At 35.0% G+C, this 23,914-nt stretch overlaps 2 protein-coding genes across 11 annotated transcripts in view; one reads left to right on the forward strand and one right to left on the reverse strand.

Moving 5' to 3' along the window:
• Eip74EF (Ecdysone-induced protein E74) overlaps window positions 1–6,678 on the reverse strand; it is a 400,337-nt gene extending 393,659 nt beyond the window's left edge. For 8 of the 9 annotated variants that reach the window (XM_068346241.1, XM_068346246.1, XM_068346245.1 and 5 more), the window contains exon 1: window positions 6,519–6,669. The gene's annotated coding sequence lies outside the window, so the exon portion shown is untranslated. Of the gene's footprint in view, window positions 1–6,518 lie in introns of all 9 variants that reach the window. The other variant, XM_068346240.1, reaches the window with a different exon arrangement.
• Window positions 1–23,914, forward strand: part of LOC137616459 (U7 snRNA-associated Sm-like protein LSm11) — a 288,656-nt gene that overhangs the window by 260,886 nt on the left and 3,856 nt on the right. For both annotated transcript variants that reach the window (XM_068346254.1, XM_068346253.1), the window contains exons 2-4: window positions 11,393–11,468; window positions 12,253–12,368; window positions 17,827–17,965. In XM_068346254.1, the coding sequence (XP_068202355.1) occupies window positions 11,393–11,468; window positions 12,253–12,368; window positions 17,827–17,965 (331 nt within the window). The remainder of the gene's footprint in view (window positions 1–11,392; window positions 11,469–12,252; window positions 12,369–17,826; window positions 17,966–23,914) is intronic.

Raw genomic sequence — 23,914 nt, forward strand, 5'->3', positions numbered from 1 at the left:
TTTTCATAATTCTTTTTCAAAGCAAATGATGAATTATACAGCACATTTATTTTCAGATTTGCCAAGCATGAAATTAAATTAACATCCTTATTTTAATGGAAAATTTCCAACCATTCACATGCTTTGTCCCTCCCAAAAGTATAAACGTGCTGCAACTATTGAACTTATTTACTTATAATCACACAGTGGAGGTGTATGTAATAAAACGGCAACCTTCAAGTAACATCTGATTCATTAAACAGTAGCACTGTAAACTTTTATTAACATTTTACATAAACCTTTTGTACAATAATGAATGGAATTTACTCCCCATCGTAGCATGAATGATATCTTAACGGAAGAAAAAATGAAATAAAAAGCGTAGCTTTAATGAACAACTCACTTGGGAGGAGAGCATTCACGTAACGAAGTTTTAGGCCATCCTATTTATTTGTATGTTTCAACACGTAATTAATATCCTCAAAACTGCCCTATTACCATCATATACACTTATCATTGGAAAGAATTGACCATTTATATAATTTGAAATAAGATTAAAAGCTAACTCCGCAATATACATACATAAGTATGTGTATTTGTCTAAATAAATGATTTCAAAGTGTAAATTTAAATATGTACAGTACGGTATTTGAGGAAAAATAATCTAATGAAACAAAATGTTAATTGCAGAAATCATATAACTTTCAATAGAAATTAAAAATGGACTTAAAAACGTCGTTTATTGCAACATTTATTCTGAAGTGCATCTCAGAATTGATGCTACTCAAAGTAGGAAGAAGTTAGATCAATTTCCGAGAACAGATGTGGAAGCTAAAGGGCCAAATTGCTTTATAGATTTTCCTTTTCTTCAAAATTTCTAGGGACTAAACATACAGCTTCTCCTTACTTACTACCATCAGTTCATATTATCGGATCGCCAGTGTCTCTCTCTCTCTCTCTCTCTCTCTCTCTCTCTCTCTCTCTCTCTCTCTCTCTCTCTCTCTCTCTCTCTCTCTCTCTCTCGTATCGATAGCGAAAAATCCTACTGAAACTGTAAAAATATAACAAACATTTGATTGCAGTATGTCGGCATGCAATTTTTGGTTGTCAGTGGCACTAGATTAATGCTTGAATAATAAAAAAATGCAGAAATTTATAACAAAACATGTGTGACCTTAGTTTACAATTTTAGGAATGTGAAAAAGGTACAAGAATTCATTGGAAAGGAATCCATCCATTCGATATTGCTATGCCTAATTAGTTTACGCTCGAAAGGGATCGTTAGAATGAGAAAGATTAAAAGAAAAATACGTTCCTTAAAGAATAAAATCTCGAATTATATCCTGGAGTAAACTCTCAACCATATCGACAAGTGTAGAGTACATCAAACGAACTGGCAAAATGTTTATAACAAGTCTTGTTATTTGCTGTTTTTAATTTCAGGAATTAATTTCCCAACCTCACTGTGACATACGGTGCTATGGTTTTCAGTTCTGGTTTATAAAATCACTAAAACGATAACAAATAACTTGTTTACACGGTAGAATTATTTTCAAAATGCAAATTATCTTTATGTTCTCTTTAAATAAATAAGTAGGGTAAACAATTTAACTACAAAATTCAAGAGCCAATATATCCTCACTTACCTAACATTAGACACAAATACATAGTGTAAATATATATATATATATATATATATATATATATATATATATATATATATATATATATATATGTATATATATATATATATATATATATATATATATAGTATATTAATGTGAGCACCTCACGCAACTGGCCCCAAGTGCAGTGAGTGTGGCACTATTTTAACCATCCAAAATATATTTGGCGATTGTACTGTTTTTAAAACAGATTTATGTTTTGATCAGCACACACTATATGACATTTTATCTAATTTTGAGCATTTTTCTGTTTTTGGGGATTTTAATGTTTATAAGAAGCACATGTTTAATAGATAAAACTCAAATATCTATCATAGGTTTTAATTTCTAACTTATTTTCTTATCAATTAAATTTAATATGTATATTTTATCTCCCGATTTTTCTAGGGCCAGCTCTGTAGGAGTCAAGTTTGACTCATAGAAGTGGTAAATCCCCATCCCTTTAATAATAATAATTGTGTGTGTATATATATGTATGTATGTATGTATGTATATATATATATATATATATATATATAATGTATATATATATATATATATGTATATATACATATACATATATATATACATATATATACATACACACACATATATATACATATACATATATATATATATATATATATATATATATATATATATATATATATATATATATATATATATATATATATATACACACACATATATATATTTATTATATATGATATATATATATACCGTATATATATATATATATATATATATATATATATATATATATATATATATATATATATAATGTTTATGAGAGGAAGAAAGCGAGGGGGAGAGCAGGGTGGGTTATGTAGATATAGCACCCAGCAGAGATGGGAATGGCTCTACATCAGGTGACCTAGTCAACTGGTTCAGGAGAAAAGTGGGTCAAGGTCATCCTTTGAAAGTCAATTAAGCAACTCAAGTACTGCTCATTTCTCTTTGAGACTACAGCTGACTGTCATATAATACTAGAAAACACATGTCATGCCTTCCCCATAGACAAAAATTAATTCTTGTTCAAGTATTTTAAACGTTTAGAAAGCATGGTGACTTCAACACTGATGGAATTGTAGAATGGAATGATAATATTTTCTAAGGAATCGTTTGTGACTTCATGAAATGAAATTTCCCAGTCGCAAATTAATATAATGACAACATTTTTTATATATGCTAAAATTTTCACATTCACTTGAATGTCAGTTTTAGATGTTTAATAAGATATTTATCCAAGATTTATTTTTCATTATTTCTACAAATATAATCTGCAACTAGAAGCTGTCGCTACTTTTCCTTGATGATTTATTTACAGATTTTAATAGTTTATATGTGCTTCCGCTTTTCATCATTTTTTTATTACCAATGATAAAATTTCAATTGCCTTTCTGCTAAAAGAAAGTCCTTTGGATTTAATAACTTTTTTCGACGCTGGATGTAAAGTTCAAACATAATTGTTATACATTCATTGTTATTATTTTATGCTCACTAAGTATTCATATGTTTAACATAATATTTTCTCCTATCAAAGGTGGTTGTGGAAGTCACAAATCGTATCTTTCGCATTCAAGGTTACAGGAAAACCAGTCATGTGTGAACATAATTGAAACGTGTTGTTCGAGTACCGTAGATTTAATTATTTTCACTATAGAAGGAGTTGAATTGAATTGAATATACTGTAGGATTTAGGCATTAAGCCAAGCACTGGGGCATCAAAGGCCATTCAGCGCTTCACTATAGAAGGAGAGCAGCAAAGTGGTAACAATGTATTTCAACTGTAATTTGTCACCAAGGTTGTTTTCTACTGGTGCTCATGAAGGCAAATGGCTATCCTCAGCACTTTCCAAAATATATAGCGTATGAGATAAACTTATTTCTAAGAGCGTTCATCCTCAAAGGTCAATTGATTTATGGCTATAATAATTCCTACCAGATTTCGACGCCTTTCGAGGTGAGAATACGGGTTTCACATGAAAAACACCAATTAACAACGTAAAAAGAATAGATCCGAAACCACTGAATAATGGATCAGACAAGAGAATCATCGCTTCCAATAAACTCCATCCATCAACACCTGGAGGTACAACAAACACGATGACGCGCGAGATGTGATGAAATGAACGCACCTCCTCTTAACAAGTGCCTTTTTCTAATGCCTTAATAATACTTGTTTACTCAGGCAATACCGACGTCAGATGAATTTCCGAGAACAGAGGCGAAAGCAATTTACAGATGAATTGTTATGGCTGAACCGTGTTGATGCGTCCGCGTTATAGAAATTCACAGTTATTAGGCGATTCCGCTGTTGCCAAAAGCAAGTGCGAGATTTTTTCTTTATTAATTAATGACTCATTCCGTCATTAGTTCCTCCTCTGTCTGGTACGATCCTGGATTGGGGATCTAGACATAGACATCATTGAATGCAGTAAGTATAGAGACACCTATAAGGTAAAAAATAGAATTTATTCAAAAAAGCTTTAAAATAGTACCTTCATCCACCCATTTCAGTATTGATGTTACTATTCGAAATATGAATAAGAGGAATGAAAAACTTTCAAACACCCTGTAATATCAACCCAAAGTATACCAAATTATTATCGTTCGGTAGAGATGAGTCATTTTATTTACTGTATAATAATTTGCCATTTTTGAAAACAAGGAACGCAATTCATTTAAAAACCTGATATGTTGATTTCCCAGTCACTCAGCATTGCAGAGGTAATTTATTGAAAGAGTCGAATATTATGTGTATTTTGCATAACAGGACACAATGCTAGACTTTTCGCACTGTACGAATAATTACTTGGAATTCACCAGTAATTAATAACAGTACGTTAAAGGCGATGCCAGATGAAACAATGGATTTCTACGAACACAAAATGTTCTCATCTAGCGTCTGGGAATTCTGAATTTAAAGGGGCCAAAGCAAGCATCAGTCCAAAAGCCTGCTCTCTCTCTCTCTCTCTCTCTCTCTCTCTCTCTCTCTCTCTCTCTCTCTCTCTCTCTCTCTCTCGTTGTCTATGTGTTACGTGCACAAATATAAATTGTAGAGCATGCATAAACTACCATTACTGGTAAAAGCTTCTACACTATTACTTTTTTCTCATAAAAGTACCATGCGTTTATAGTAAGTCGAAGTAGAATGACATCCATCCTGCGCACTTACTCTCCTAATTATTTTTTTTTTCATAGATACTGTATAAACACGTATTTGTATACCGGAATGATGTGCCCCGACATGGAACATTTTTCCAAAAAGTTTTTAAAAAGTTACAAAGGCCAAATATACTTTAATTACTGAATGTTGTAATAAAAACTTGCGCCATATTTGGGGAGACTAAGGACTACTGTATAAACAAACCTGAAACGGGAAGAACGAAGTTTGGCGTTAAACACCCATAGACTCTCACACACCCCAAGGTATGCAGTGGAAGGGAAAGTGGGTCAAGAACGCACATGGAGTACGCAGTACGTTACGCTGTGAAGGATGCAACAGTCCGGGTCTCATGTTACCAGTGCATTAAAGAATAATAAATAAAACATTATAGTCACTCCTTCATTCATTGGTTACTGACCAACTACGCTTTAAAACCCTTTAAAAGTTAAATCCTTAAGGCTAAGACGCTGTTAACTGAAACAGCAACGTTAATACCGAGCGTTGAATAGAGGATGAAGTGTAGGAGTGAGACAATGACCTAGAACAATTGCTTTAGCAACATCAAGGTAACGTAAGCCAAGGATGAAAGGGGAAAAATGAATGACAGCGACACAAGGACGCGTGAAGCGACATGTAAGATTGGAAAATAGGATGACCTTCAAGTGCTGAACATACATGATAAGGTTAAATGACATGTGTACTGCCTCAAATACCAGGCAACAGGGGTATCAGAGGCTTTGACCAAGTCGACGGTAATCATGACATTACGATACCACATGCAGAGGGAAAAATACGATTTTTCCTCTTTTGATCTATGATACTCTAGAATTATTTACTGTGAAGAATCAAGTTTATCTTATATCATATCGTATTGAAAACTGGTTAGACTAAACACATTATCATTGTTGCTGATATCTTAATATTGTGATACGTTCAAATGCATATCTAGAAATTTTCTCTTCCAACGAGAGTAGGAGGAGCAAATAATCTCTCTCCATTAAATATTTTTCATAATTATTTCATAATAAATTTTTCTCTCATCTGGAGAATATGTAAATTAATAAATACACTAACCATTGGGGAATATAGAAGTGTTGTTGGTCTACATTGTGTTTCTCATGTCAAACCACTCTCGCAAAGCCCTATCTTAGGAAGTTCCATTTTTTTTAAACTTATCAAGTTATGCGTGTACTATAAACTTTATATCGTTGTCAAAAAGGGAAATTGTTTTACAGAATAGTATGATATATATATATATATATATATATATATATATATATATATATATACATTATATATATATTTAAATATATATGTATATATATAATACATATATTATATATATTATATACAATATGTGTGTGTGTGTGGGGGGGATACCTTGACGTGGTGAAAGGGTTTGTGTATCGCCAGGATCAGCAAAACTATACTAGTCAGGGTCACTCATACTAGATTATTTTGCTGTGAGCAATCAGACAAAAAGTTTTCACCATCTCCATTCTGCACTGGCCACCGTGGTGATGAAAACTGCCCAAACCCCAGAAATTAAATAACATTGTTAAGGCCTTTGTCCTGTTGCATTCGTTTTGTGTGTGTATATATATATATATATATATATATATATATATACACTATACACTCAGTTTTTAAATGTTTTTTAAATACTTAACTAAAAATGCTCTTACCTTACAACGAACAAGATGATGCGTCAGAAGCTTGAAAATTATTTTCGATGTGTGTTCACTTGATGTTTGGGCAAAGATAGAATAAATGTCCTTTGCTTGGACACATCGCAAATAGGTAAAGGAAACACTTCAGTTAACTGTGCCTAACGTCCTGAAAAAAAAATAGAGAAAAAAGTTAGTTGGGTTAATTCTTTTTATTGAATTATTTATTTTACTCCATCTTGTTTATTATAATTATTATGATGAAAACAAATCCTATATTCACTGCAGAGAGAGAGAGAGAGAGAGAGAGAGAGAGAGAGAGAGAGAGAGAGAGAGAGATCAAATAGATACAACAAAGGAAATATCTCGATTATATTTTGAAAATAACGCGAATCTGGAATTGGAATGGAATTAGCAATGTGTTGTGATGAAAAAACCCATATAGTAATTTTCAAATTACTACCACTAGAGAGTTATGGGGGTCTTTTGACTGGCCAGACAGTACTACATTGGATCCTTCTCTCTGGTTACGGTTCATTTTCCCTTTGCCTACTCATTCACACCAAATAGTTTGGCCTATTCGTTACATATTCTCCTCTGTCCTCATACACCTGACAACACTGAGATTACCAAACAATTCTTCTTACTGCTCTGTAATTGTTCAGTGGCTACTTTCCTCTTTGTAAGGGTAGAAGAAACTCTTTAGCTATGGTAAGCAGCTCTTCTAGGAGAAGGACACTCCAAAATCAAACCATTGTTCTCTAATCTTGGGTAGTGCCATAGCCTCTGTACCATGGTCTTCCAATGTCTTGGGTTAGAGTTCTCTTGCTTGAGGGTACACTCGGGCACAATGTTCTATCTTATATCTTATTTATCTTCCTCTAGTTTTGCTAAAGTTTTTATAGTTTATAAAGTGATATTTATTTTAATATTGTTGCTCTTCTTAAAATATTTTATTTTTCTTTGCTTCCTTTCCTCACTGAGCTATTTTCCCTGTTGGAGCTCCTGGGCTTATAGCATCCTGCTTTTCCAACTAGGGTTGTAGCTTAGCAAGTAATAATAATAATAATAATAATAATAATAATAATAATAATAATAATAATATCTGACGTTGCTAATAAAGATTGAAAATGGAGTCTTTAGGAGTCTCAATCGTACATGAATATGTACGTATAAGTTAGGAAGCTTAATTATAACAGAAATATTTAGGTTTATGAGTATTTCTTGATTATAACTTGTCTCCCAATACTCAAATAAAAGCCTGAATAGAGTTTAGATATATGTGCAATAACCCATCAAGTTACCAGAACCCGATATACAAAATATCTGAGAATTGCTACATATCGTGCAACCAACAAATACTGTAGACGTGAGAATAGTTTTAGATGGTTTCAAATTATTGGAGCCAAGAAATGTCTAATGTAGGTTCTAGAGCTTTCAAATGCGGGCCCGAGACAATATAACAAGCTCCCACTAGACATTCGAAAGATTGAAGATATTAATGTTTCAAGAAGAAACTGAAGACTTTCTTGTTTCTTTAAGTACTTCGATAATAAGGATTTGACAATAAACATAAACGACGTAGTATTATACGCAAAATACATAAGATTATATATATGACAAACTAATTTTGTAGGTGCTGTAGTGAGTAGGCTTTCCCTGCGTGATAGGACCCGGAAAACTGCCCCTGAAGTAAGGAAAGTAAAGTATGTCGAAAGATTAATTTGTTTAGTCTGATGGATATCAAGGGACAGATGATGGTAGGTTTTATAAGAATCTGGCCTTTAGTTGCATCACTAAAGAGATTTCGTGCACATTGCTCGTTTGGCCAGCTGAGTTTTTATGTTACTTTTATTATATGTCTGGTTCAGGAGCATTCACTTTTTTTTTTTTTTTTGCGTGTTAAAAATGTCGGTTTTAACGGGTTCATAATATCTTAGTCCCTTTAAATATTTTTTTTACTTTAAAATGGACGAGGTCCATTTTAATAATGGGTAAATTAAGTAAATGAACATTATTAAATTTTGTACACTTACGATAATAATTTTAGATACTCCTTTTTAATTCGGGGTGAATTTTCAAATAAATATTCCGATAACATTTCGGTTTAGAGAAGTTTTCCACCAAAATATATACATTCAACGAAACTCCAACACTTGTTAAATATTACAGAGACCCTCTATACTAAATGAACATTTCAGATAAACCAGTGAATTTAAGAGAATAATTATCACAATTAACTAATGAAGTTGCAAAACCGAGACGCTCAAAAGGGTAGCATCATCACGCAAAGACTTCCCAACTAGATCGATGGGGGAACCAAGAGAAGAGGAGGAGGGAGGAACAAGTGACGGGAGGGGAAGGGTGGGGGAGATGGAGGAATGCCAGAATGGAGAGCAATGCTGTCTTCGCCAAGGGACTCAGTGGCGAATCTGATTCAAGTTTGTGTCGATAAGGATTTGGACGATATTTGTGAGGCGATGGGATTTGCCTTGGCTGAAATCTTGAAATAATAAACCGTGACCATGGAAGGAAAACCTAAGAGAACCACTGAGGTAACGTTGGAAAAGAGCGAAATGAAATTTATCATTATTTTCTACTTGAAAAAAAGTCGTGTCCTCATTCGTAATATAATTGTGGGGCAAAAGTTGAGGCCCTTTTCTTCCCTATATGTCCCTCCCACTGCCTTAGGGACTGCTGTGCGAAATTTATAAAACAGAGAAGCTTTTACTTCAGTGATATAACTTTTACAAATAACAATTCAATCAGGAATAAATACATAGGGAGATTGAAGTACTTAGTGCTTCGCATTACGTCAAAGCTAGTTACCTGTTCCATTAAAAAAGGATGAGCTAATTACCCAAATTAGTCTGGTTTAGAATTTAGTGGTAAAAATGAATTAGCAACAAACTTTGATATGGCATTTAATTACGTCATTAAGGAAGAAAGACACACATGGATTAAACAACAGGATAGGAATATCAAAGAATTCTTGAGAAATCACGTTAAACCTTTTTCTTTTTCTTTGAGATCAAATGACAAAAGGACCAGACAATTCTAGCTTTCTAAGTGAAGAACTGAGTGCCGACAATTGAACATCCCGTATTGTAACGAATTGCAAAGTCTCTTGTTATGGAAAAGCATAAAAAACATTAGATATTGGTTTAGTTTTATCATATTTTCAAAAAAATTCGAAATGAATTTATTGTATTGATGCCATGTGCACGCACCTGCAGCAAAAAAGAATGGGAAAGACGAAACGCCAGACTACTTTAAGTGCTTTCCGTGAAGTTCTGTTGAAAGTAAATGGCATATTTGTTGCTTGAGCGAATAACATTTTATGGCTTCATAAACCAGATATTCCGATCCAAATCCATCAGGTCACAATAATCTGCAACTAATTTTGCAATGCAACACCCATGTTTATTTATGGTTGTCTATTATCTTCGTAACCATTAGGTCCAAAGCCACAGACACCTATCAATATTGCCTGCTTTCATTATTCATAATCGAATAATAATATCAGCTGAAACTGAAGAGAAGATAAAACTAATTTCTGGGTCCTACTTAGGGAGATCTTTTTGATGAAATTACTTACGTGGGGCATGTAAAACATTTTCCACGTTCTAAAGAATTGCAATTCTGCCATTAACCCAGAGACAAAGGAAGGGGGATACTTTTATATTACATTATATTTCTACCGAAGAAATGCGAGGGACAACATTACAGAAAGCGGGCAATAAAGTAAATTAATTAAGCACCACGATAAAAGTAATGATTCTGAGATGATTGGGTAATATTATAATCTAGATGAATATCTTTAAAATATAAAAGGTCAGTTGTTGAAAAAAAAAAAAAGTTTTTCTTAGAAAAAGTTAAACAAAAAGATGTGGGGAAATGTCTTCGTGAGAGTGATCTGAAATTATATATGCTACAAATGATTGACACCGCCCGACATTAAGTAGGTTTACCATTAAACGTTTGGGACTGATTTCGAATAGAATAAAAAGTTATCCCCCGTAATTCGCATTTTCCTGTACCAATGGAGGTCTCAAAATTGGTAAGTATCGAATAAAAACTTTAGTGACGAGTGTCATTTTCTGAAACTTGCTAATCGAATACTACTGATGAGTCTTAATTAAATGAATTGCCGGAAATCCTTGCTCTCGAATGTAAACCTGTACTGTTTTAATATGTACATCTACATTCTCAAAATGTGAAATTCTTCTACGTCCAGGAATGCAACATCATTATGTCACTGATGAAAATGTGCATGAAAAATATACTAAGCTGAATAGAAGATCAATCGATGCATTGTCTATTCTGACAGACTATTGTACATTGCCATTTAAATCCAATAAGTTAGAAATCATTTCATATTAAAGATCACTTCACAGTTGTTATTCTGCAATTATCATAATATACATTTACATACCGATACAAAACAGCTACTAATAACATATATCTAGAAAGGCACTCAGTAGAGCGCAAACCTCTGCCACGGCAGCTTATTTTATGACCTTTTGCTGGACCTTGACCTCGACCTTAACAAGTATTTATTGGCGTGGATTTTCATACACTCAAATATGAACCAAGTTTAAAGTCTGTGACAACGATGTTCAAAGTTAAGGCTGATTACGTGAAATGGACATTTTGCTTGGCCGTGACCTTGACCTTTGTTGACCTTAACCTTCTAAAATTTGATCTATTCCAGCTTTTTACATAAGTTAATCCCTGCAAGTTTCATTACTCTACGGACAGGAAGCTGTTCACATACAAATACACAAATAGGGGGTAAAACATAATCTATTTCCAACATTGTTGGCGGAGGTAAAAATATAATAAATATATTGTGTGTATATCATAAAGTAATAAATTTATTGCTCCAATAGGTTCTAGGTCCAGGTGGGATACCCATCCGTCGAGTGGCAGCAGTACCTGCTAACAGAAATTTCAGCGAAGACCAAGGTAAGCAGCTTTCCTTCTAACCTTACCCAAAGATTCGCCATTTGTATAACTACTCCATCCATTTACTTATTCTGTTTTTTTTTTATTATTGACTTTTTAAAAATCACGCTTGATTTTTTACCCAGATTATTGTAATTTTATCGACTGAAGATATTAATGTCAAATTCTGGCTTTTAAAAATATTTGAAAATATTTATCTCTGATTCACATATTTCGAAAATTTAAGTGAGTTCTTTTAATCTGCTTAGGAATAAATTTGATAATGTTTAGAGCTTGAATCTGAAAATAACCGTTGATTTAGTAATAAAACTTGAAATACAATTTCTACACCGTGGCAAAAGATCAGATTTTAAATATTTATTCAGGCTGAGTGACTGATATACAGTATGTATCGATTCCTTAAATGAAGCAAATTAAACAATAAGGTGGTATTAGCCGCCTGTTGAATTAATCACTATATAATTTTGCGGGTCCTTTTATTTTTTTGAACGAATGGCCCGTAACAATTCTAGACCTGTAATATATATATATATATATATATATATATATATATATATATATATATATATATATATATATATATATGTATATCTATATCTATATATATATATACATATATATATATATGTGTGTGTATGTATGTATGTATGTACGTGTATATATATATATATATATATATATATATATATATATATGTGTGTGTGTGTGTGTGTGTGTGTGTGTGTGTGTATTCAAGCAAGGAAATTTAAGATCACAAATCTAATACTTCCTCCTCTCCAAAAAGGTCTTATAAGGGGCCGCGGCCGTAAACGAGCACGGAATGTTCTCAATAGGATGGAAGAAATCGAAGGGCCCTTGGCTGTCCTTCGCCGGTGCCAGCAGGAAAACATCAGAGTCAAGGTGAGAGAGAGAGAACCGATCTTTTGTCGTTTCTCTCCAGCTTCAAAACTTTCCATTTCCTCGTGTGTGACTGGTCAGCTATTTTGGTTGTTTGGTGGTGTTTCGAAGAACAGGTCCACCCCGTAAGAGTTGTGTGATTGGCGACCTCGAACTTAACATTTAATTATGCACCTCACACCATGTTAATTTACATATAAGGGAGGGCTAGCTCTGAAGATATAATTTCCTTTTTATCCTTTCTAGTGTGCAATATCTATTTATATATTTATGTGTTTGTATGTACAGTTTGACACAGGAATTCATGGTACACCTGACTCTAAGGAAATACACCCTGGCACACTCTTACTGCTCGGTGAGTACACAAATAGATTGCTTAAGAAGAGATAGCAGAGATGGAGTGAAGGGGTCCATCAACAGGAACTCGCCGCGCAGTAAGGGTGTGACAGGGTGCACTTCTTCGGAGCCAAGTGTGCCAGGAAATCCAGTGTCCAATTGCATGTATGTATGTATATGTATATATATGCATATATATACAAATATATGTATGTATATATATATGCATATATATATATATATATATATATATATATATATATATATATATATATATATATATATAGGTAACTATTTTTGTTTTAAATTCAGTAAAATAGTTAATTAAAAAACAAGTGAATATTTGAATGGGAAAAAATATAAAGCCCCTGCATTATATTATATATCAAATAATACGATCATTAAAACAATGGCTGCGTGGATCTAGAAACCGCGTGTACTGTATACTCATAAACAAACCTACACAGGACCGGTATATTTCAAAGTAAGTGAATAAAAGACGTGGAAAAGAATTGGTAATCAATATATGAATTAATGATCTCATTTATTCGTACATAAGTGTTATGTACGCATGCACAAAGAGAGGACGGAGGAGGGGATTTATTTTCATGAGACAACATTTAGAACTGCAAATTGCCACAGGTTATGAAATATAAAAAATGTTATGAATATATCAAAGGGCAAAAAAAGCAATAACAATAAAAATTAATCACATAAAAGTATTCACATCGCCAATAACCGTGCAATCCTACTTCATAAAATGACATTTCAGTGCAAAGTGATACTATCTGTAATAGGTCTATCACTCTATATACGGGTATTTTTGATAAAGCCTCTCAAAATAACGACCATTGAGTACGGCAATGCAAATGCAGCGTCCATTAGGCGCACCAGCAATGCACATTTTTTTTTTGGGGGGGGGGCTTCTTTTTTAAACTCCTCTTTGTTTTCATTTTAATCTTAACGACAAAACTTTCGAGTGGCAACATGCTTTGCTAATGAAGCCATAGTCATCAATAATGGGCTACTTGGAAAAATAGTCATCAACAATAGGCTACTTGGAAAAGAAATGAAAAAGCAAGGAGTCGGTATCTTTTATGAAGGCCACAATTATTACTTCATTTGCTCAAAGGGACAAACAAGCTTTCATCCAATAGCTAAGTAAGGTTAGGCCGTAGAACGCAGAGAAGAATGCATTCATAAACTACGGAAAATGAATGAGCAGAAAGTATACTGACGTTTATACCTAAGTGAGGCATCAGCAGACCTAAGAGCACCATCTGCAATAGGTCAACCCGATGTTACCCACCAAAATACTCCCCCATTCCCCATCGTACTATACCCCGCTACCCCCATTGAAACTTTCACTCTCAATGCATTCCCTTTAGTCGATAGTTAGAGGTAGGGGCGAGAGATAGAAAATGGTTTGCGAGTGGCGATTTGTTTGGTCTTCTAAAGGGTACCATTTTCTGCACAGTTGATCCTAGGAAAGTTACAAAAAATATGCTGCACTGGGTATTTTGACCAATGTAAATCTTTAGTAAAATATTTAATTTTAATGGATCTCTCTCTCTCTCTCTCTCTCTCTCTCTCTCTCTCTCTCTCTCTCTCTCTCTCTCTCTCTGCTATAACAGCCATAATTGAGCATAGAATACCTTTCTTTTCCTTTAGTATACTATTGAGAGTGTACTGTATCTTTAACTAATGGTCCAATAAACGCCGTTTTACGATATGAAGTGCTTGATGAAACTCTCTGGACATGACCTATTTTCAAATTAAATAAAAAGGTCACTTGCAGCATTAAATCATCCTTCTATGTTCCTATAATAATTAGGAATTGCTGAGGACTAACATATGTGTGCCTCAGCATTGTATATAACACAAGGAAATCCTAAATTATCCCTCCCCGCACCCAGGAATGAAAGTGAAATCTCTTTGAGTGGGTCTCCCTCTCACCAGTGTTACTATTTTTGTGGTTGCACTACACGAAAACGGTTATAGTCTTGAAGGTTGCAATTACGTTTAGATCTCAGAGTAGGTGAACACTCGATGAGGAAGAAAAGGCCACAAGTAGTCGGGAAGAGGCGTAAACTGGGGTATTGATAAAGAGGAAACAGGTGTTTGTATTGTGACGATATTGGGTTAAGAGAGTAAAAAGGCGGAGGGGTAATGGAGGGGATAGGGGCTGCATTAATGGTACGGGGAGGGGGAGAAGTATCAAAGAGGACTGAGCTTTGACTGAAGCACACCCGGTATAATGTGGGTCAGTGGGTAAAGGTCGGGGGGGGGGGGGGGTATATTGGGACGATCACCACCACTACCACCAGTGAACTATGTATCCCTTCAAAGCCACATTAACAAACACATCCCTTATCTCCTCACTTTCCCCTCTTCACCTCAAGACTCCTTTCTCCATGTTCCCTTCTCTTCTATTCAATTATTTTTATTGCATTCGAATGATTCTCATAGACAGAGAACATCCACCAGTTATTTATCCCTTAAGATTTTCGATTGGATCACGAAGGTCACCAACTGAAAAGATGTCCTTTGGCCTCTGTGTCCAGCAATATTTTTGCCTCAATCGAAAAAGGCCTAGGATCTAGTGTCAGTTTTCAACCTAACAGTTCCCCCAGTCCAAATTGTAATAGAATTCGTTTCAGTAACAACTGCATGACCATACTGCAAGTGTGATCTTGAGTCCAATCGCTAACCCCCCCCCCCCCCTTTATTCCCACCTTAGCAAAATAATAACATATTTTCCTTACAGCCGTGCTACCAGCTTATATTTTCTGTTTATTAGTGAACGAAATGTTTGTCAAAAGTTACATGGGTTTTGGAGGTAAATTCCCTGCAATATATTTTCCAACAAAATATTCAGTACACAGCGACTTGAAAACCCATGTTTAGAAATATTTCCGAAAATACTGTACTATTTTTCTCAGCACTACACGGTTTCCCACGGAATTCACTGTTGAATAGTGCAAGTAAGTTTGGCGTTTTAAATTGGGCATGAGTTAACACAACATTAAAAACATGTCTTCTGATATTTTCTTGTTTTTCTACATATAACGTCGAATGAGGCTTTTATAAGAGATTTATTAAGAAATTGGGATTATCCCGTCTACCTAAAAACCTATTACAATGCAGAAAGTAAAAAGTAACTGGGGCTATTTTTTTACAGTTCTCAGGAGTAATAGTTACACCATGATGAAAAATTAAGTATAAGTACTGGAATATCCATGGTATTTCATAGTAGTTTCTTCAAGAAAAAAATTTTCAAGTCAAAGAATTTTAAGTCTTCGAATAACAGAATCAACACAGTTTCTGTCTGTTATAATTTCTATCTAACAGTAGTTAGTGATATATGCGCACCCAAGTGCAAGTTTCTTAAATCTTTAACAAACCATAGCTTGTATAAAATGAAAAATATTTTGTCATTTTACAATTAAACGTTATTATGCAAGAAATTCTTTGCTGTGGTCTACCACTGAACACAAGCATAGTACACCAAAAGTTTTCGGTGTAATAGCTATCTATTTACTATAGATGAAAATAGTGTATAAGCAGGTTTCACCAAGTAACATTAAATCTCTGAAGATAAAATCACATCAGTTTAGCACAAACAAAAATTTATCTATTACCAAAAAAAAAAAAAAAAAAAATTGCATATGAAACTTTGATTTCCAGTACAGCACAATGGAATTTTAAGTTAAGGGTTTAGAATATGACCTTTCCCTCCTTCTATAAAAGGGCCCAAAGAATCATTATTAAAGAGAAAGACTGAACGGTTTTTACCAAAACTTTTCTTTCATCCTGTGTGAGCTTCATCAAAACAGACGCTGTTCTTACCGCATATCAGTTGGGTGTGCTGGAAGAGAGAGAGAGAGAGAGAGAGAGAGAGAGAGAGAGAGAGAGAGAGAGAGAGAGAGAGAGAGAGAGAGAGAGAGAAAGAATGTATGTTCAACTTTAAGCTTCTGAGGTCCTAGACCAAACGATTTTTTTTTATTCTCTTGGGTATGACACGCTATGAATGTCTTTTTGTAGGCAACGCTTCCGATTGTTATTTAAATAATAATGGAGGTAATCATGAGATAATTATGAAATGAAAGGGAAATAACAATGATTCATAAGCTCCCGTTTGTTATGCATGAAAGCCTTTGGAGCCCAGCACATGATAGACACCCGGTGTGAGTTAAAGAACACTCACTATGTTACTTTTAATTAGACCGCTTGTTATTGATCATAATAAGCTTTTGGGAAGTGGCAGATAGAAATGGAAGGCCAAAGAGGTAAACAGAGAGAGAGAGAGAGAGAGAGAGAGAGAGAGAGAGAGAGAGAGAGAGAGAGAGAGAGAGAATATGAAGGGGATTCTATTACGTAATTGCTGAAAGCTTCACCCGGAAGTGGGATGGGAAGCAATATTTGTTTACATACGCTGTAACCATGGAAACAGTAATGAGCCTCCCACAGAGAGGAGGAGGAGGAGGCGAGAGAGATAGTAAGTACATGGGTTATGACTATGAGCTGGAGAAATCTGACGGTGTCAGTAGAGCCAAGGACGAGGTCATACCTGTAGGGAGGAGGAACCACTCTCGGTTTTTACGCGACTCTCGGAGAGAGAGAGAGAGAGAGAGAGAGAGAGAGAGAGAGAGAGAGAGAGAGAAGCCATCAAGGGTGACAGGCTGTTGAGGGAAAGTTTAGGGATAGACGATAGCTACCTTTGAGATGACAAGGTGGAGGAAAAGAGGAAGAAAAGAGTGGTAAGAGGTGGAACCATAACAATGAGGCAGGAAGAAAGGGAAATCAATTCAAGGACGTTGAGTAGAACTTTAACCAAGATAAGAAGCTGTGGTACAGCTGGAGCAGGTTGACGATTCCGTGACAACGATGAAAAAAGAATGAATTTGCAAAGTTTATGTAAAGAGACTCTGTTTAAATAGCCATTTAATTATCGGCAGGTTTTCATTTGCATTATTACCAAAGGTTTATACACAAACAAGCTTAAACTAAATATCGCGGCACTCGATGCAAATTAATCACATTGAACAGTAAATTTCAATATACCCAAACATACCAGTAATACTCCTTTATTCAGGATTATTAATACAGTGCCTTTTCCTTTCAGGTCTACACCAGGAACCAAAGTGAGATAAGAGGATTACTAACGGGTTACGTTATAGCCTTCGACAAACACTGGAATTTGGCCTTAAGGGACGTCGACGAGGTATTCCAGAAGAAAATTCGTTGCAAGACGCCAGCACTTGGTAAATATATTACATGAGTAACCTTGCACAAAAATACTAATTCTATATTTGTTATTCGACGTCATCCTAACATATTCAACACCCAGTAAAATATACGTATTCTATCATTAGGGATAAAATCTACACGTCGGAAGTAAAGGATTTATCATAAAAGTGTGTATGGAGTGACAGAGTTTGGTTTGAAAAAAGAAATATAAATGTAATAAAGAGATTTTCTGTCCACCTATTTCTTTGAAGGGCGTTTCTTTATAAGTAATCACGCTTTATAAAAGTTTTTTACAACATCAGGGTGTAGTCAGTTAGAAAATTGATATAATTGATCATGTGTTTAGAAACGCTGAGGTAAATCAATCTATTTCCAAAACACGCGTGTCCAAATCTCTTTAAAAATATTTAAAGGGATTTAGAACACATGGGGATTTCCACTAAAGATATTCCTTGTCAAAGATGGAAACCAGTAATGTAATAATAAGTCATAAACTTCCACTCCTTTAAGACTGAATGTTTACGTAAGCTACACAACAACCGGGATGGGGAATAGATTTGTCGCGTCATTAAAACTAAAGTTGTTAATCTTTATGTATCTAGAAAACCTTAGCCAAATTTCAAAAAAATTCCTGCTTGCCTACGACATTAAGCACTAGTTCCCTTAAAAAAAATTACAATATATCCTTACTTCAAATTCATTCATTTCTATATTACAAAGGCGCAGAAGTACAATTTTCTTTCTGTTCTACCTTTGTTTCAATACAAAGCTTTTCGTTTTTTAAAACATAAAGGACACTAACTTTAAGTACTGCTCCCGGCATCAATAATTTGACGCAACACCTGGTGCAATCGAAAGGCATCCTTCCGCTTTCCTTATATTACGAAATCGGTTTGATCTGATCGTCGATCGTTAGCTTATGGTTATGAAATAAGTTATTCTCTATCTCTCTACAGTTGACACGTTCCAATGAAGGGATAGTGCTTATTTTATCTAATAAGACCCCACATTAAAATAAACTTAGCAGATCATCCATTAAATATTCTACATAATCAACTTATGTTTTTTTTTTTTATGTACCAAAGTCAAAACAAATCACTTGTTACCTTACCTGACCTTGAGAAGTTTAATAAGTACTGAAGAACATCATTTGAAACCAATAGAACTCGAATTCGCTCACGGAATATCGAATGCAAATTAGTAAACACACGTGCAATAATTCAGGGATAAAAAATGCGCAAGAGAAATACTGAAAGGGGCGATCACTGGGTTGCTAAGGGGATCCCTCAGGGTGGCTGCCTGGTATGTCTCAGTTGTCGTCAAACAGGAGTCGTCGCGTTGGCGGTTGAGCAAAAGTAGGCCAAGATCAACCCGGAGTCCCTGGCTCAACTAACAACCCCCCCCCCCCCTTCCTCAATGCTCCATCCCATCAGCACTATTCAACCATCCCTTTTAACACTTTCTAATTATGAAGAGTTGGCGTTTCAAATGACAGACCATGACATAGGGTACATTTACTTCACCCGATAAATTTTTTTCCTTCTTTCACTAAGACAACTTGATTTATAAGTAGTTTCACGGTCAGGTCAGTTTAAAGTGTGTTGCAATCCTTTGCACAAGGAAATACATTCTATTATAAGCGTAATAACGTTATTAATTTTCTATGTATCATTATAAAGTTCATGCCATCTGCATTTAAAGAAAAAATTCTTTATCATAAGTATCACCCATATTTAGGAAAATTATTGAGGATATCAGTATCCGCAACTATAATGCATAATAATGGCAATATTACTTGAATGGGATCTCGGCCAAAGCCTTGACTTTTTCGATACGCCAATAAGTAACATGTCTTATCGAGGGATATTGGAACCTTCGAGGATACTTTGCTTCCTAAGAATTTAATCTCTCCACTCCAGATGTTACTCACGAATATTCAATAATGGTAACACATACAGTATATTAAGCTATGTTTTCGCTGTCAGATTGTTATAACATTCGAAATTTACATGCTGACGTAAAGCGTTATCATCCTCCAAAACGTTCATTACTAAATCGACCGACAAACACATTCGTTACAAAGCAGTTTCCACTTAGATAAAAAAAAAAAACTAATAATCATTTCATTCTTAGTCATGGCTACTGCTTTAATGTAGTAATGCTTGGATTTACGTCAGATTGCTTTCTAGAATCCTCTGAGCACCCATAGACGATATTTTGATAAGCCCTTACCAGACAGACGTCAAACTACAAACGTGCCGAGATAATAAAAATAGTCTCGTACAACTAAAGTTATTCTCAATAGGAAATATACTCTGGGGTAACATTTTATCGAATATCAGCAAGTAATAAATCAATGAATAATTTATTCTACTATTTTTAATTGTAATTGACACTCCATAATGAGACCAAGGTTACAAGAGGGAACGGCGTCTTTTCAACAGACTTGCCCCTCCCCCTTCTACACCGCCCTTTCTTGGTCCCAACTTTCGAGGTCATTCTGAACACGTACAGTCTTAGTAACAGATGAAAGAAAAAGAAACTGCTTGATAGTCAAAATTTGCTCACGTTTTACACTTATTCGTAAGGCTTCTTTTATTTCCGCACAGGCAGGGAAGGCCATTTGTGCTCTACTTGTTCACTTCCTCGCTTTTCAAACCATTGGCTTATACTGAAACACACCGTAAACAATGATCATAAAGGTGTTTATAAATAATATATATACAGATATATATATATATATATATATATATATATATATACATACATACATATATATATATATATATATATATTGAGAGAGAGAGAGAGAGAGAGAGAGAGAGAGAGAGAGAGAGAGAGAGAGAGAGAGAGAGAGAGAGAGGAGTTTCAATACCCACATACAGTAGATGTAATTACAAACGGAATCTTATATAATCATGTTACTTAATTCAATTTTAAAGTACGATTGATTGATTTGTAGTTTTCACGGAGTACGATCACTAAATAAAATGTCCAAGTGGTTTAACTTGATTCCAATAATTTTTTCTGTGCTTTATAAAATTTAAAACCCTATCACTTTGAAAGGGGGAAGTCCATTAAAAGTTATGTGCACAGTGACGTGGCAACAGGTAGCGCTTTCTGAACCTGTTAAGACTGCAGAACCAAAGGGCTTCTCTTATGATCTTCAAAACTCGAGCACATTTTTGTACCATATTAGGAACAGCTAATCCCTGTTTGTATCTATGCTATAGTAGAGCAACGCCATTGGGAATTCATTCACATGTATTTTTTCCTATCCATTCCGCCATATAAAATGTATGCTATACGTTGTAAATAAGATACGTAATTTAAAAGTGATTAATATATCTGGTGAAAGTCATCAATTATTCACTGATAGCTGTACGAATAGGTGGATGGGATTAGTACAAGAAATTACATGGGTTTCAAGTTCATCTTTTATCATAATCTATAATAGGAGCATTTCCATTCAGTGTCCAATAGGATTAGGCTGTACATGAGCACATACAGTAGGCAACCCATATATATATATATATATATATATATATATATATATATATATATATATATATATATATATATATACATATATATATAAAATTGTGAATGACAAATAGGTTTTCTTTTTACAATTCTTCTAAATGAAGTGGATCATTTAGACTTTATAATCAAATTGTAATGGAAAACAAACCCCTTTCAACCTTAAATCTTTAGGGAAAAGAATATCAATGAGTGAACAAATGAATCTCATAATAGCATGGCCTATATAATTCTTGTGGAATCACTTCAGTTAAAATACACAAATAAAAGCTTTTATGAAATTTTCGTTATCCAGCAAAATGAAACATAATCTAACTTTCCAATGCTAGGTTTAATGCGTCCAGTTTCTCCACATTTTTTTCCTTTCAATTCATGAGTAATAAACAGGAATACTTTAAAAGGCTCTCTCGTTATATCTAAGTGGTCCGGCATGCTGATGTCGTGTTTCCGGCACACTACTTGAACCTATCCATCTATCCCTAATGATAACCATGCGTGCCTCTTTTGAATCAGTGTGTGCACACGGCCGTTGCTTGCGCTGCTGTAATGTCTGTCCGTCATACAGCGAAAGTTTAAAACCACACGCCACTTGCTAGGAGATTACAACCCAGTCGGTAATAATGGTGGGTTCAGCGAAAATAGACAGATTTCACGCAGTTGTGTGAGCAGAATAGGGATGGTGGGGGAGGGGGGGAAGAAAGTATGGGAAGAGTGGTAGTGCGAATGAGAGAGAATCGTTTGTGGGAGGGGGAGAGACAACACCAGCAGGTATATTAAATGGGGGTGGGGTTAGAGAGAGGGTGAGGGGTAGAGAAGAGTGAAAGCTACAGGCACCCAGTTTCGCCTAGAGTTGTTTGTCTGAACATCAAGTACAAAATTCCTACGATGGTAAGATTAAAAGATTTACGCATAACGCCTGTAGTAATTTTTTATTTTATTTGTATAATTTGTATAAGCCTAAGATTTTGGCGTACTTGTTTGCATGGGAGTCCTACCTCTCAGTTTCGTTTTCCCCCTGGGGAGCCAAATTTCTCTTAAAACCTTGGGAACGAAGTGAAGCATAGCGTGGAGGATTGGGGGGCTATGGGGGGAGACCAACTCTTATTGTTATTGTTGCGCGTTGCACAAACACTACAGAACAGACGCATCACCTTCAGTTCTTGTGTGTGTGTATGTGTATGCATGTATGTGTGTGTGTATATATATATATATATACTAATAAAATTAGTAAAATTAAATATTAGTTTAAGTAGCAATAATAATAGTTTAATGTGGCTGAACTATTTGTTTACACAGAAAGTGGAAATATAACATATAGACGTTTGCTAAAACAGATGATGAACTTGATGACAAATTGTGATGATTGTACACAGATGAAAGGGAATGGAATTATTTTAGCTGCCAGACATCACGTTAATTTAGTACACATGGCATCAAAAGGTGCTTATTGTAGAATTCCCATTACTGTACAGCACAGCTTAAAATTCAACATGGATATACTTGTCAAACCAAGCCCCCTCAAAAAAAAATATTGAAAATCCCACAAGGTGGAATTATCGAGAGGGATTCTTTTAGAAAGCGAAAGACACGACTGCTTTAGAATGAAAATATAGGTGGGAAAATTCACCTGAACATGCAATAATAATGATGGAGAATATGCACGAAAAGGAGCGAGAGAAAGTAACCCAAAGATTAAGACATGAGATCCGAAGGCGACGGTGAAAGTAAAGGCGAAAATGTAACGATGGCAGAGATCGAAAGTCTTTTAGAAAAGAAAAACGGCGAGGTTCGAGTAATAAAAAAAAAACCACAAGCATACAATGGCACGCCACGAAAAAGAAGAAGAAAAAAAAAACGATGGAAAATGCCAAGCTTTAGATGATGGTGAAAGAGGGAATCAAATAAAAGTGGTGTCTGTGAGAATGTGATGATGGAGTTTGGAAAGGTAATAGGAAGGGTTTGAGTGGGGTGGTCGGGTAAGGGGGGTTATCGCGGTGGGGTTGACGTAAGTAGGCCAAGATCAGCGTGCGTCAGTGGGGTAAGTTCACGATCAGTGTGTCAAGGGGCCCCCCAAAAACCCCCAAGTTATTCCTCCCCAATCAGCTTCTCCGTCTCCCCACCCCATCTAAGACCCTGGCTCCTTGCTACACCTTCACTCATATCCCGCCCCTTTTTGTCTACATCAAGGATCTCCCCCCCCCTTCCCCTTACACTAGAAACCCCTCTATTTTCCAGTGCATGGAAATCAGTCTCCCCCACCTCTCTCATGAATTCCACTTCCTAGTATTGTAGCTTTCATATTTTTGGCAAAGGGGGGATTTTGAAATTACTAACAATAGATCGAGTGTTGAGGTGGGCAGGAATTTCCTCTTCAGACTGGCTGAGGGAATCACTCCGATTATGGAAGATGAAAGTAAAGGTGC

This window comes from Palaemon carinicauda, chromosome 22, assembly GCF_036898095.1.
Source record: "Palaemon carinicauda isolate YSFRI2023 chromosome 22, ASM3689809v2, whole genome shotgun sequence".
Classification (NCBI taxonomy): domain Eukaryota; kingdom Metazoa; phylum Arthropoda; class Malacostraca; order Decapoda; family Palaemonidae; genus Palaemon; species Palaemon carinicauda.